At 37.7% G+C, this 16888-nt stretch overlaps 1 protein-coding gene across 1 annotated transcript in view; it reads right to left on the bottom strand.

The window, feature by feature from the left end:
- Window positions 1-16888, bottom strand: part of TRPM7 (transient receptor potential cation channel subfamily M member 7) — a 52411-nt gene that overhangs the window by 26698 nt on the left and 8825 nt on the right. The window contains exons 2-7 of the mRNA XM_069025413.1: window positions 5233-5312; window positions 3764-3802; window positions 3105-3303; window positions 1747-1960; window positions 1081-1205; window positions 273-444 (exon numbers count right to left, since the gene is read on the bottom strand). Coding sequence (XP_068881514.1) covers window positions 273-444; window positions 1081-1205; window positions 1747-1960; window positions 3105-3303; window positions 3764-3802; window positions 5233-5312 — 829 coding nt within the window. The remainder of the gene's footprint in view (window positions 1-272; window positions 445-1080; window positions 1206-1746; window positions 1961-3104; window positions 3304-3763; window positions 3803-5232; window positions 5313-16888) is intronic.

Below are 16888 nucleotides of genomic sequence, written 5' to 3'. Positions count from 1 at the left end.
GGTCTGACAACACACCAAGACCTGAAGTGACTTACATTTGCTTTATCAAAGTAAATAGACAACTTTATTCAGAAAGCATTCCTCTGTGGTCCCACAGAAATTCCACATCTATCAGTAATAACTGTGGTCCAGAGCAGCTGCTGAAATTTGCAATTTCAGACTTGAAACATAAACAGAAGATTTCATTTTTCTATTTTGCCATTCAGATGTTTCATGCAAACACCTTTTTCATTAAGCCATAATAACAGCCCTCAGGCACCAGAATCACTTACTTGCATGGATCCGTTGCAAATTAATCGTTTTTTCCAGTTCTCTTCGCAGTTTAACTTCTGCTCCATACTTTCCAACTGTTCCATCATCCACCAGAATGAAATGGGAATGGAGGTTATTTAGGACGTTTAGTTTACTTAATGGATTTAACAAGGTCTGATATGGAGCAACCACCTAAGTGAAAGCACACAACAATGTCTTTTACTGGCAAAGATTCACACTTGTCTCTGTGAAACTTAACTAGACACAAGAACTGGTGGCTCAACACGAAGCAATGACACAAAAGGAAGTACTGACACATACAAGCATGCCTTGGATCAGGATACACCAACAGCTGCAGCTCTGAACTTTGTGCAGGGAAGCAGATAATTATATCACTAAAGGATGCTGTTCGGAAGGAAAACAGAGAAAAGATCCTTTGAAAAGGTGTCTTTGGGGAAAATTTGTGACTTCTCTGGCAAACAGAAGCCACTGTTTGAAGCACTGAAGACCCCACATCAAAATTTTTCAACTTATCCTCTCTAAATGTGAATCCTCTGTAATACTTTAGAATTTTTGTTATTTGATTCAATAATATCAGTAGGGGGGGGGGGAAAGGATTAAATACTTGAGAACAAGCTCTTCCTGCAGCATTATTTGCATTTTGCAACTTGTTTACAGTAATGATCTTGCATAAGTCACAGATGTCAGTGTATCTTCATAGTAAAGCAAGTATTCCAACGATGCAAAGCAAGGGAAAAAAGTGCTTGAGCAGATGTGTCAAAACTAAATGAGGTACATCGTTATTTCACTTAGGTAATTCATCCTTACATCTCTTCCAACAAGGTCATTTCTGTTTTCAATCACTCCCCATGGAGCAATCCCAATAGTGCAAATCTTTCGAGATGATCTGGAAGCATGTTCTCTTAGAGCATCACCAACATGTTTTGCAACACCTGTTCATGCATAAAAAAATTCCAATGTATTGAATGCCAAATCTTACTACGAAATACAAGTATTTATTTAGGTAACTGGACCTTTAACTGTTTTATTTACATAACTAGGCCTTTAAGGATCTGGGAACTTACTGACACATTACCAAAGAAAAAGCACCATGCTACATCTACTAGGAAGAAACAAAGTAATTTAACAAAACAAATATTAGCCTAGCAAGAACTAAAGAGTTTCCAGCACATTACTGTACTTCTTTTAAATCACATTTCCTTTTCCTTGTTTCCAAAACAAAACCCAGAAAACAACTAACCAAACAAAACAAAGCCCAAAACCCAACCCCCTCCATACGTTCTCTTTGCAAGATGAAATAGCAGCCCACTTCCAAATGCACATGTTCAAAATGTATTCTTCTAATTTCACTTGACCAAACTCATTCAAATTTACTTTGTTTTAGGATGAAGCAATGCATCCATCCATTAAATCTTTTGGCTCTTATAAAACTGCAATCCAGTTAATCGTGCACGTTCCTTGGTAGTTTCTTACCTGTGTTCACTCCTCCAGTTATAATCCAGGCTCCTGTGGTTACTGCTGCTTTGATAAGACCTTTGCCAAGCAACTGTTTGATGCGTGGGTGAAGTTCAAACTTCTGCATGCCCCCATGTACAGATATAACAAGCTTTGGCAATTCCATCTGCCATTCTTTAAGCATAAGTTGCAGAATAGCTTCAGGTTTAGTGTCATATGACAATCGCACGTACTGCAGGCATAAGAACAGAGTTAAAAGGTTCAAATGCGTAAAAAGAAGAACCAGGATGTATTTCAGGATATATTATCCTGCTCCTGCCTATGGAAAATGTAATTCACTTTCTCAAAACACAGCAGATGCAATAACTGAACAAGCTTCCTTTATATCCTCTATAGTCCAGGACAAGACAGTTTTGAAAGCAAGCTTTGGAAAGGAAATAACTACAGAAAGATCATGGTATTCCATTCTGCTGGCACAGTGACCTAGAAACATGACTCTGGGAAAGCACTGGATGATCTCTAAATTGAATGTAATTCAGAAGTATCTATAAAAGCTCTGCCATCTACTGGGAGAGGCTTTTGTGTCCCCTGCAAAGAGTTTTACAGTTGCTTGGTTTTCCTTTCCTTTTCCTGGTGGGAAGAAAACCCACATTTTTCAGCAGAAAATTTGATAACTGGCAGCTTTTTAACACTCCATGTTTAACAGCATAAGATTAAGTAGATGGTAGATCAGCTATGATGCTGCCACATCTTCAGTATGAGCTACTGAATAGAGGAGGGGACAGTAGGCAGAAATTGAACCCTTCTTGAATCAAATTCTAAATAACAAAACAACACTACTCCATTAAACTGGTTTGAGCAACCCCACTTGCACTCTGGAGAAGGAAGCAGAAGTGAGTGTGGGCAGCCTGCTGTTTCTGTGCTCCTAGCAAAAGGCTCAAGCAATTTTAAGCTACACTAAGTACAAAGGAACCACTGCTATTATGAACATGAAAGTGCTAAGGGCCATTCTCTCCACAGAGATGATCTGACCTGGAGCACTGGACTGTCCTTAGGGGTTCTACCAGCTGCATAAAGAACACAGCTCCCTCACTCAAGCACTTCAGCTGACCACAGGAGTCACACTGTACAAGAACTCCCTGTAGCCTGTAACTGCATAAGCTTTAAATAATTTCCACCACAACTAAAAATCTTTTACAAATGGAAATTAGAAAGAATTCAAACCACAACAAAAATGCTAGAATAGAAGAGGGCAGTGATTTGTCACAACAGAGGTGTTAATATTTTCAGCCTTCAATTTCAGAAGCTAAATGAAGCATTCAGCACCAACATGGTGAGAGTAAGACAAAAAAGAAACAACAAAACATCATACATGCCTTAGCCCTGTAAGAATGAGAGCCACCTTGAAAGTTGATGACACCATAAGCATCAGTAGAGGTCTGTTCTGTGTGTTTTTCCACTGACCATTCTTCTATTTCCTGATTATAGTTTTCACCCAGCTTCACATCGGAGTATTTCATAGCCAGACTGGCAGTGAAACAAGCATGTTGTCTGACCAGGCGGCCACAGCAGCACCTGCACCCAGCCACATCATCGAGAATGCTTCAGTAAATACTACTTTATAAGACAAAAGAACTTCCTTTGTTGATAAAAAGGATAGATTACATTTCGAAAGCAAAGATTCTAGACATTAGATAAACCTCTTTTCCAGAGCAAGCCTTGTTGCCATAAACATTTACAGCAATAGTCAATTGCAATACATATTATTATGCAAAATACTGAAGCTCACTAAGGCAGCAAGCTGGAGGCCAGGAGAAATTGCTTCTTTGAAGCCAAGTAATTTATATAACATTTATAAATCTGTGACCTACTTATTGCAGACAGTTCTTTAAACATTAGTTACATTTATTTTATATCTAACCTTTCACCAACTTGTCACTCATAATATTGATCAAAACTTTTAAAAACCCTATTATGAAAGCACTTATTTAATGAGAAAATATTCATAAATATTGCAATTACAAAGACCTTTTACCTGACAAGTTGCTGACAAATCTGACATCCTGGAAGGCATCTGTAAGAAATATTTAAAGATGTGACTAAACTTCACACATAATTCACACACAACAGTGAGTAATTCACCAACAACAGCAGACCATTCTTAGAAACTGAAGGACAAAACATGGTGGGAAAGTTGTAAAGGCCAGTGTAAGCTACAAATTGGTTAAGTGGAAAGGGCAAGTGTTAAAGACCATTCTGTTCCTTGTTAAATGCTCTGGAAATTTTAACAGCTTCCTAATTACTTTGTTTGCATTTGCAAATTTTCCATGTGCTGCAATCGTGGCTATAAATTCTAAAAGCTTCTCATGTCACATGGTTTCAAGGAATGTGGTGAATTATTTACAATAATTTTAAAATTCTACAGGGCTTAGTTCCTTTTCTGTTTAAAAACAAAGTTCTTAAATGAAAAATAGTAACCTTCCCCAACATAACTAAAGAGACTTTTAAGTGTTTTTTAAGGAAAAGAGTGAAATAGAAGTTTCTGCAACCTCAGAAGAACAGGTTTCTCAGCTGCTCTCACATATATGAAGCTTACAAAAAAAGGTGACCTGAAATCCGTAATTACAATAGTAAACATTTTGGGAAAACAAAACTGCCTTAAAAATACCAATTTTAAATCTATTTTCAATTTGACTTTATTTTAGCTCTGACACAAGTGTCATGATTACGCACATCAAACTCAATCATTGTAGGAACTGTTAAATTATACCTAAAACACTGGGGGGAAGTCAACTAGATATACTGGAGTTATCACTAACTTGCCCGATTTCACACCTCTAATTTAAGATAAGGTAAAAACAGCATGTGAAATATGCAAAATATTCTTAGACTCAGCCTCCCTTCTAGAAACATATTTCCCCATTTTTCAGCCTCATTTTTTTTCCCTTTAAGAATTTAAGGATGAAAAAATTGTTACGTACCACATGAAATCCGAACAGTTCTCATTTATCTGTTTTCCCTAGAAGCAAGTATTTCTTCAGTCCTTTTTTTGTAACTTTTTCCCCACCCCAATTCTTGGTTTTCTTTATTCTTCTATGAATTCTTCACCTCTTTTTTCCTACACTGTCAGGTTGATTTTCACACTTCACCCTACACTCACAAAGATGTTATTTAAATTCCAGAAGAGGATAGCTCTATGAGACTGACTTCAGAAATCTTTTTTTCAACCCCCCTCACTGCAAACAGATCACAGACATCAGCAGGAGGACTGCTAAGAAGCAGCAAAGGGAACAGGGGAATATTTTTTGGAGATTTCTGCAATGCCAAAGTACTTTCAGAAAAAGAAAAAAAAGAATCCAATCTATTCAGAGTGACAATGTCCAGTCATGAAGGCACAAACCCAAGCCAGTCCTTCATACAGAAACACAGCCCAACACTCTTCACCATGCTGACTTTTTCAATTTCAAAGAGCAGCAATGAGTTCTTGCATCATTTCTCATTTACCTGTGGGGGTCTTTGGAGCTCGGTATAATATACACACACTCCCTCTTCGTGAAAGTATTTTCTATCCAGGATTTCTGGGACTGAAAAACAAAAAATTTAATAGTATTATAAAATACGAATCACATACCTTTGCAAAGCAAAATGCTTTTTAAGGAAACAAGAGTTAGAATACGAGGGGTTTGCTGTCTCTCAAAAACTAAAACCATATATGACCTTATAAAAGCATCTCACACATCTCTCCAAAAGCTGAGACACCCAGAATCATTATGTAATCTATAAACAAATCGCTTAAAATCAGAAGTAATATTTTTCAAAGCTAACATTCAAATAGTAAAAATTTTAATATGTAAATAAAGATGTACCTAAAGAAACCCACAAACAATTTTAAGATACACTGTTACCCTATCTTGCTAAGAAAAAAAATCCAGTAAAAATATATAAAAATTATTTGCACTAAACGGAGATAACACTAATTTCATCTATTTCTTTAATGAGGTAAAATTTTTGTCTTGCGATTGTGGCTAAGGAAGCTTTCTAACACTGGCAATCTTTCTTAGTAGCAATAAATAGGTCAAAACCTTTGTTCTTCATCAAGAAACTTTTCATTTCAGTAAATAAGATTAATTGGCATCTCTGAACTGTGTTCTAAGGTGAAACTTGAAACATGAAATTAAGGATGTGCCTTACTTAAATGCTTACTATTCCAATCACTGGACATAATTTCATTTCAGTTGCTTTCAACAACCACGTTAACATTATCTTACATAATAATCTCAAGATTACTTGCTAAACAACATCATAACGCATAACATCTACGTCATGTTTCAGCAACACACTGGGAAAGGAATTCAGACAGGATTTTTAGCAATTAAAAACATGAAAAAATCTTGGAACGCTAATTTGCATCTTATGCAATATTAATTTAAATCCTTATTAAGATTACATTAAAATTACTTCATTGCTAACAGCAATGTACTTCATTGCTAACAGCAATTTACATTTTACCTTTAGAAAAGTTTGATAAATTTCACACTGTTTTATTTTACAACAAGGGGAAAAAAGACTGATGGATATTATTCACAGGTGTCTAATCAGAGGTCTGTGGAAGCTATGAAGAAATTTAGATTTGTTTTGTTGGTGTTTTTTAGTTTATAAGAGAAGTTTCAGCGAAGATGGATGCATTTTTCACTCAATGCAACTTTGACATCAGTTTAAGATAGTACAGAGAAATTATTAGAAGTAAGAATATACCAGCTAATTTTAATAAAGACCCCTGGAAAACTGCTCCTGAACTGCCCACCCTCTTTCAAAACATTTCCCAGACTCAGCAGCTCATTCCCACATTATTCATCACAACCACCTTCCAATATTTATTTTGCTTAAGTGAACTTTGACTATTAATTTATCAAGACAGCAACAAACTGCTGCTCCAAATTCTGTCTTCACATTAAGAAGGCCACCAGCCTCTTCCAAGGAGCAGGAAAAGTTGCAGAGTAAAGGCACTTCCAGAGACAGAAAGAAGGAGAAAAGATGTGCAATTCACTGCAAAGAATCATGGAAGGAAACGCAAGACAAGAGAATGAGCACTCACACAGTGCATTTTACATTTAAACTAATACTTTAAATACCTGGAATAAATTAAATAGCCAAGTCATAATTTGCTACTGTCCTACCTCCTTTTCCCTACAGACAGGAATGAATGCTGTAGCAAAGGAGAAAGAAGGCCTAGCAAGGGAAAAGCAGGATATCAAATATTATATGCAAACGTTGTGTTATGGAGGATTCCATTACATTTATGGTGCTTTTCCCTCTTCTTTGTTTGTTGGCCTTTTTTTGGTGTGTTTTCCTTTCATTCTCCTTTGAAGCAGATCAAAGTGACTGACCCTTAAGAGGCTTGTGAAAGAGACCTCTTCCTCTGCTGTCCTCAAAATTCATCTCTAATCTTTTAGTAGCATCTCCTCAGGTTTTTGGTAAGAAAAGTGCACCATCTACCACAAGGGAGCTGAGTATTTCCTAGGACACCTGTGCCTTACAGGAGTTGGGCACAAAACAGCTCTCTCTCTTCTCTACCTTTATCAGATGATTAGCAGTGCCGTAAAAATAAACTTGACATATGTGTACATTTATACATATATCATACTACATGTGTATTTTTACATATACTAAGCAGTCCAAATTTTTAGCTCCTGACTAAGTTTTTTTTAAGCACTATTAAGCTTTAGCCTTTGTGAGATGAATCCCAGATCTGCAAGCTACTTTCTCTTGCCTGAGTCCCCACTGTTTACATGGGTATTTTTGCATTTAATTTCTTAAAACCGGGCATTTAAACTTTAACACTGCAGTAGTTTAAGCTTAACTCTGCAGATCCTCCAGAATATAAAAAGATACAGAAGAGTCATTTAATACTTAGATGTTTCAGCCAGCGGGCTAAAACCACACCTTGAAGCAAGAGATCACAGGCATAACACTCAAGATGTTAAAATCCAAAGAATATAAACCACAAGCAATTGCGTCAATAGCTCCACACAATATTGTTTTATTATTAAGTGGTGATCAAAGCTTGGGACAAGGAACACTGGCTCACAATGTGCAACGCCACTTTTCATAATAAACAGTTCCAAAAAAAAAAAAAAAAAAAAAAAAGCCCCCAAAACAAATTAACTAACCATTCATTAATTTTTCTCTCAAAGAATGTAGTTGTAACCACTCATCAAGGATTTCCCTCTACTCTTCAGCCATGAAAATATTTTCAGTACAGCACTACTACATCCATGTTATTTATGTAGAAGAAGCTCTGTAATGCTATTAAAACATACTTGGAACTTCTCATTTGGTAAAATCAGACTCTCTGTAGAAGCATGCCTGTATGCTCATAAATCTTTATTGCAGATGATTTTATACAGGATTTGCTAATTCTAGAGTCTTGTTTTGAGAGGGAAAAAGAAAAAAAGGAAAAAAAAAAAGAAAATACAAACCAAGAAGAGAAGAGAACTGAGTGAAAGACACCTCCCATAAATGGGTAAAAATCACATTAAAAATGTAGGAAGTATTGCCTTCCATGTAAATAAGAGCTATTATTACATAATGCTCCCGCGATGACCAGAAAAAGGAAGATGATATGAGGACACTGTTAAGTATAAATCAGTTGCAGCAATTACCTCTAAGAAATACTTCCTCATCAGCTAAAGATTAAGTTAAAATAGGAGATAAAGTCAGAAGTCAAAAATCAATGTGAGTTATCAGACTGTTTTAGAAAAATTGCCTACTCTTATTAAAGCTTTTTCATCATCTGAGCAGGATACACAACTCCGCCTCCCAAACTCTGCTTCCAGCAACAGGCAGCTCCTGCTGCTCCCAGTGCTGTTTTCCCAGTGTATTTTTAGAAGATGCACTTTACACCATGGTTATGGGTAGCATGGGTCAGGAGTCTTTTAGCAAAAAGCACAAGTAGCATCAACATATAGAGAGCTACTTTTCAACTATTTACTTTCTTTCCTCTCAAAATTGCATCTTGTGGAAAAAACCCCTTACTTTCCCATATTCTTTCCTGTGCATTCTCAATCTCTCAAGCTAAATAAAATTTAAGACTTACAGGAAAAAATTTAATACCATTTATATTACTCCAAAATTACCTTCACTTTTCCTTTCAGGTGAGCCTATGAAAATTTCACCACATTAAGACCTCTTAGCAGATAGTGCTGGCAGGATCTTATCTATACACATAATAATTCTTAACTTTTACCTTTTTTGGAAGAGGTACTACAGTAACTACTAACTCCTCATCCCAAGGAGGCCAACAAGGCTTTTGCACAGACATTAAGCTGTAGGTTTTATAGGATACCTCATTCTGGTTGTACATTTCTGAGCAGACAAAGTTCACTGTGTCTTTCAGTACTTCTGAAAGAACTTCAAGAAGCAGAAAGCACTTCACTTTGGTTGAATAACCTAGAAGAGAGATACTCACCCTGGGATCATGATTCAAGGAAATACTGTACACTATTTTAAATAAATATGTCCTCTCCCAACAGTTTCACCAACGCTGAAATAATTTTAATTGCTATTTGAAACAAAACTTACACAAGTACTTGCTGAACCACAAACTCAAGAGAACATGCCCAACACTATTTACAACTTCTGGAAGTATCTAAATGCCAAGATAATCCCATGGCCTTTTATAACAGGTGGAAGTTTTATCATAGCCATTTTAATATCAGCTGTGTTTGATTCAGCAGTAGCATTAGCACTCCAAAGCTCTGATGACAGAGATTATTTAAATGTACTTGCTCAAGATTTATATGTTATCTTTACTGAAATTCATACTGGATAACTTCAGCAAGTCTGTTTGTAGAACGAAACTTTACCACAAACTATAATTTAAGGTTTTGCATATAGCAGGTGAAAAAAAATTTCCAAACAAAGAAACTACTACCAAAGTACAGTATGAGATCAGGTCTCAAATAAAAACCAACCACCTACCACTCTCCCCCCTTCAGTTCATGTGTTTATAAGAGCCTCTCATTCAACATATTTGAGTAAGAAGACAATTAAGTTCTAGCAATTGATGCACAACAGCATGGCAAAGCCTTATCAAGCCACTGTGAAATTTTCAAAGTTTATTCAACAAGCTTGGTCTGAATTATTTTCTCTATAGAAAGTAAGCCTGCCTGCTTGGCAAGATCTCAAAGTGACTTGCATGATTTTCAATTAACACAAATACGGCAGGTATAAATAATATTTGTAGCTTACAATCCTGAACTTCTTCATGCACAAAGGGATCCCTGTTTATTTTTTGTACTCTTTTGTGATACTGTATACTGTAGTAAGATCATAAGTTACAATATTGTAACAATATTTGTTACAAAACTAAAATTTAACTTTTCCCAACTATATCGCCCTGGAGCCTGCAACAGTGCATACCAACCCAGCAGTTCTCCTGACAATTTTGTTTTTCTGTAAAGCTCCCCACTGAATCAGGAAACTGACCTGAATTAAAAAATAATTTGCCAAACTGTGACCTCTGTGGAGGGCTGATAATGGGGATTTCAGTTACTGATTGCATAGACTGAGCTTCAAATTTAGAAGTCGTATCACTTTCTACACCATCTCCCATTTCATCTTTCAAATCTCTGCTTACACCATATGGCAGTTCAACACATGCAATACTTCCTAAAGCAGAAGATCTGCCAATTTTATTTGTCCTTTATTTAAAAATTGATATAGACTCTATATTCTTTCTCCACTGCCTCGAATTTTCCAAAAAGTTTATTTTCCATTTGGACAGAATACAGGAAAGCTTGAGCAAGCCTGAAAGCAAGAAGACACAGTGGAAACTATGTGCAGCAGGAATAGTCGTGCTAGCACTGCTGCAGAGGAGTCCTATCTGTCTAGGTCACTTACAGTCAACAAGATAAATTTCAAAACATTTCTAAGAGACATTCTGTCCTAAGAATGTCCTTTAGCTTGTCTATTCAAGGAATTGTCCACTGACAATGTTCCCAGTTGAAGTTACTGTTCTTATATAACTATACATACCACACACACTCTTTTTGTGACTTACCAGAGGATCTCTTATCTGAGAAACCCACTCCATTATCCAAACACGTGCTACACCATGGGACTGACCTGTGATCCCTGCCCAGACAACCAACCCTAGCCAAGCACTGGGCTCCTGCAGCTATAGCTGAAAGGCAGAAATTCCAGGCAAACCTCTATCTTACTGCTTTTATGCTCAATACAATGAATAAAGCTAAATAAACCGTGATAAATACAATATCCAATTGGGTTAATGCATACCAAGTAGTTTAGAATTTACAAAGCTACTTGTAGGAAGACAAACCATAAATAAAATGCACCAAATGAAAACTTTCATGTTTTAATAACATTACAGAGCCTCCTCTACTTAAATAGCTCATTGAAAAGATTTCCAGCAGGCGCTTCAAACCCTTAAGGCAGTAAGAACCACACCCCAGGTAAAGCACCTGGACCTGTAACTGAATGATAGTGAAAACCTGCACCCCAGGACGAGCTGAATAACTAAGCCATTGTGCATGGGGTGGAGAGCTAGCTGAAAGACAGTTATGCCTATCTACCAAAGAAAATACTTCGAATTTTGTATTAAAAATACTAGCAGAGCACAGCTCAGTTCCTCAAGAAACATTTATCATTTGAGGAAACTCTTCGAAACTTCAGCTAAGAAAATAAGCAGATGGAAGGAAAAAAAAAAGTTAGGTAGTTTGATGCCATATATTTGCTAACATTTGTTTTAAACTCTTGGCTCCAGCAAAGCCCAGGCATTTAATTTACTTGCTTTCCCTTCAATTTAGTTACATGCTTCTATAATTTCAGTTTGGGGGTTTTTGTTTTGTTTTACAAAAAGGGGGGGAGAAAACAAAGCATTTAGCCAGCTAGTATTATGAACTATATTTAAAAGACTCTGACACAGAATAACAGTGCTGTCTGTCCAGAGAATGCAAAACACACACAGAGCACCTACAAAACTTGTTCCTGAATCAGCATCTACAGTATCAGTCAACCTCAATTTTTTGTACTAACTTCCATAGAAAATATAGGTAAGTGTAATTCTCGAAAGAGGCTCAGATATTATCAAAGTGCCAAAAGATATTTATGCAGTGCTTTAATGTATCCCTGTGAAGAATGTCACTCTAAATGAGAAGGACTGGGCTTTAATCTTAATTGTTGTTTAATCCACTATAAATGAAACATTTTTGCAATGATATTTTACCTGCTGCATCAGGATTACTTACTACTCTAGAACCACTACCAGCTTCATCTACAAGAAAGAGGTGGGGTTTTTTTTTGTTTTTTGGGGGTTTTTTTCCCCCCAAATGCATTGGAGCATCTCTTGTCACAGAATGTGATGAGCTCAGACAGACAGACAGACCCACCGTGCACAAAAAGGTGGTCTGCTGTGCTGAAGATCCTGTTCTGAACAAAACAGCTCACCAGGCTTCACTGGACTCCTAAGAAAGCAAACTGCTCCAGTTTTCTGGATTGAAAAACTTCTCTAGTGAAAATACTGCTACGGTCCTGAAAATAGACTGTTTGACAGCAAAAAAAATTACTGGGTTTACTTTAAATAAGAACTGTTGAAGCAGGGAAGGAAAGAGGGCAGTCAGAGAAAGCCTTCTGTCAATTCTGCACATGGGAAGCAGATCTCAAGTGAGCCAGAGAGCAAAGATACGAATCTTCATCTCAATGGCTCCCTCAGTGCTGAAAACAAACCTTCAACAATCCTATTTTTTATTAAACAGTTCAGGAGATTTGCTCTGAACAGATTTCACAGCGATCCAGGTCTCTAACAGAGTAGCTATTGTTTCATCAAGTTCTTCTCTGACGTAACGAAGCCATCACAGAACTCCCTGAATCCACGTGCAGTTTTGGATGCAAAAAGTAATCAGGATTTGTCAAAAGGGATTTCTACAGCTCTCTCAAACTTGATGAAAATTATTCCAATCTGCTATTTGGAGAACAGACTGTTTTCGTGAGAATTCTTTCACCCTGCAATTATAAAGCATATAATTCACGTGTTCAGGGATTCTTTTCCTGCAGATTCATTTAATTAAGAACACTCTAAATTCACATACAGAATTTAGCATTATGAAGTGGTGAGTTTTAACCCCCATGCACCAGAATAAAACCCATAGACCTAATATTTTTGGTCTATTTTTATTACATTTAATCTCAATCCACTTTACTCATATTGTTGGGAAAGTTATCTTCAACTGCAATACAGGTCTTCCAGAGGGAAATTCAGAGCAAAAGCAGCATACCTTAAAATAAATTTATTTATTTATTTAATAAGTGATGGTCCATGCTGTTCCACAGTTAGACCAGCCATCAAATTATTCCTCTTTTTTAGAGAGCATTAAATTTGAAAATGCATACACCATCCATACAAGGCATAAAATAAATATTAATATACACATAGAAAATATTTCACAGCTGATTCCACAGTATGAGATAGCTCAGGTCACCATGGAATGGACCATCAGTTGATTTCAGAAAACAGTCACACATTGGTGTAATTTCAAACTGGCTTTTTCTCAGCTGATATAACAATAAGCCCCTTCAAAGTTAAATGCCCAATTATAACAGATACAGTAATTAAACTTGCCAAAACCAGAGGCTCCCTGAGACTGTGTCAGCACAGCAGATGGCAAGTTGTTCCTGAACACGCCTTCAGAAAAGCCGAGGGGAAGCAAGGAGAGAAATGCATTTTAATTTTTATTTTCCAACAACTTTCATTGACAGAATTTGGAATTTTTGTAGGAAAAAGAAAACACAGCAGAAGATAAACCAGTTTCATTGCTGTGAGCTAAAGTAAATTGATTCCAGTCTTCCCTACTAATGAAATACCAAGCTAAAATATTTTAGCCTTGCTAAAGAATCTATAACTGACTTCCTCTGAGCTCACGGACCAATCACATTTTGATGCATTCCATAAAGTATTTCAAAACATATACTGAAGTTATGACCTAGAAGCAACAAACCACTGAGTTTTCAAAGGAGATGAAAATAATTCTTTATGCCCTAAAACTTAACATCATGGATGAAAGAAAAGGACAGAAAAGGAGTGTGTGGTTGTAACTACAAGAAATACAGCTACAGCTTTTCAGCCAACATTTTCACTCTTAATATTCACTCTGTTCAAACGAGATTAAAACAAAACAAAAACCAAACAAAAGAAGCATGGCAAAGTACATAGGAATGTCTGCAAGCCTGTCATACAGTGCCTGCTTCTTTCTGATAGGGTCCCTCACTTCAAACCCACTTTTAATTTGGTTTATATGGGTCATTCAACATATCTCAAACCTTTTACATTTCTAAGCATCCAGCCTCCTTTCCCTTCCTTATCCACAGTGATACAGCTGTACAGTCTCCATCCCCCTCACCTCTCTGAGCACCAGAGATCTAGCAGCAGTCTGCGATCGCTCTGACCCGACCAGACACAGATTGCCAGCCTACACGCTCTCTTAAATGGGACCAGCAGGAAGGTAGAGTCAGCATTCCTACTCACCAACACACACACAATGATGCCAAGTCTTTTTACGTCGCTCAAAACATTTCTGTGGGTATGAAGGCTGGTGCCTCTCCCTGGTCCTTTCCACAGGGATGGATGGGACACACTGTGCTGGCTGCTGAAAGCCCTGCGCTTCCTGGCTCACCACATCTACTCTACGTGAAAGCATTCCTTTGGTTCGTACCTCGCACTTCTGGCAAGTGCTGGGCTTACCTTGCACGTGCCACAGAGGGTGTACAAACAGGTAATCCTATAAACTCTGGATTTATTTTGGGAAGGAATGAGGCTTGGGACATGGTTTCAGCAGTAAAGCAACTCACGCAGTCTGGATCCGGTTGCTGTCCTCCTCAAGCAACCTCCACTCCCTTCCCCATTCACACAGGGAATATTAAGTCACAGACACAAGAAAGGAGGCAGTGGTGGCCACTTCTGGAAATAAAGCAGTGGGAAAGGGCTCATGCAACCAGCCAAATAATTAATCCTGCCCTCAATTTGCTTCTGGTTTGTTCCCTGATGAAAAAACCTCAGCTCTGGCAGCTGCTGTTCCTAGACAGCTTTACAGGCAGCAAACCCCCTCACCTCGTGCAAAGGATGTACTTCAGCGATATCTGAGCTGCAGATTTAAGGAAAGTCCTCCCTTTCTAGTCCATGAAGTGCATGAACATCTGATTAATTCAGTATGAGCTGAAGCACATTACAACTACAAAAGCAAACTGGAAGGGTGGATGCTGTTTGTCCTGCTCTACCACTTTCTGAGCCTGTTCAATTTATGGATCTGACTTATTTTTCATGTTGTACAAAGAAAGACACTTCTCTATCATCACAGCAAAGATTCTGGTGCCTCCTGACTTAAGTAGGCTATTATTAACTCACTAGAGCAATGGAAACTTGTTATCACTACAGGATTTTTGACATAGCTGGCCTCAGACAACTCTTTGAATACATATTAAAAAAAAAAAAGGAATGCCATGTTAATTATGACAGATCAATAATATTTCTTTGAATAGCATGGGTGAGAAGGAAGAGCAACAGAACATACCAGTGGGCACATGAAACAGGAGACAGCACCAGACCACTGCTAAGGACGATGAAATTTCACAGAACTTACGTTTGCTTAGGCACAGTCTCTGGGAAAACAAATTTATTGTCATAATCTAAACTACTGGAAATAGGAAAGAGGTCCATCAGCAAACACACAACCAAAGATCCACATGAAACAGATCTAGAATTTTGGGTTCTTCCTGCCTGTACACACATGCACACCAATGTACCAGTATTTGCTAGGCACAGCAGAGGAAGCAAATGTTTTGGTCAACTCTTTACAGTGATCAGACTTCTTAGGAGATTAGAACAGGTTGGAGAAAGTAGGACGAGCTGGCATAAAAGCAAGCCAAAACAAGAATTTGCTATAGTTCACCTACTGTCGAATTACGAAGACTTAAGCATTTTTAAATACAGCTCATAACAAAGAGCTACTGGATTCAGTTACACTTCCACTGCCTGTCAAGACAAAGCAGCAGCTCTGCTCTCACAGCCAGCTCAGCCTGCAGCTGCTCAGTGCACACTGACTACAGCCCCACCTCGGGGTACAAGTAGCCTGACAGCATTCAAGAGACGTCCATGTACCTAAACTCTTATCAGAAGATAAAGTCCCCCACTAAAACTATTCAAGTGGTTTCTGTTTTCTACTCCAGAAAAGTGCAAAGAAGAAACTTAACCGGGTTTATTAGAGAAAGGTGAAAGCAGCTAATTACTGTCTGAAATAATATACAATGTTTATTTAGGCACATTTAAAAATTTCCACCCTCTGTTTTTGAGGGTTGTTTGAGCTTTTGATGCTTTCAGAGGCTCTTCTATGTTAAATACCACAAGTCTAAATAATTACTCAGAAACTAAATATATTATTTTTAGAAATAAAGTACCCTTTTTTTTTGGTTTGTTGGGGTTTTTTTCTTCCCCAGGGTAGGGGAAACAACTAATTAAATGATTAAACAACTTCACATGGAAAATGTTTTCTATTTATGGTAATTTCTTCCAGCACACTAAATTCCAGTAAAACTCACCAATGCTGAGTAGATGTGGCACAAAGGCCTCCCTAAGCTATACTGGACTAATACCTGGGACAGGCTCCTCCCTGGCCTGCTGGGAAAAGAGTGAAGACAATCATTCTAGAGAAACAAAAGACATCAGCAGGGAGGTGGAGGTCCTGGCAAAGCCAAGAAACACAGGAGAAACATTTGCTTTGACAGATGCAATTCTTCAAATTATAAAGTGAGGGTGCAGTCGAAGACAAGCTGAGGAAGTTCCTACTCTGCCCTCCCACCCATTCTCCTGCTACTTCCCCCCACCTGCAGTTGTGCACTCACCCTTTGGGGAGCTGACTGAGCTCCCTAAGCCAGCACATTACTTTTGGGGGGAAAAGATAAAAAAGCAGGTAGCTTCAATGTCACAATGAACTGATTCAGATGCAAACTGGACAGAAAACTAAGGCACAAGAAAGGATCCCACAGCCATGATCAGGCTGGCAACAAGGGAAGTAAGACATCTGCTTTGGTAGCAGAAAGATACTGGGTTGGCAGAAGAGCTGAGCTGATCTAAGCATATTGTCAAGGTACG

The sequence above is a fragment of the Aphelocoma coerulescens genome, chromosome 10 (genome assembly GCF_041296385.1).
Source record: "Aphelocoma coerulescens isolate FSJ_1873_10779 chromosome 10, UR_Acoe_1.0, whole genome shotgun sequence".
Taxonomy (NCBI): domain Eukaryota; kingdom Metazoa; phylum Chordata; class Aves; order Passeriformes; family Corvidae; genus Aphelocoma; species Aphelocoma coerulescens.
This window is presented reverse-complemented; position numbering and strand designations above follow the sequence as displayed.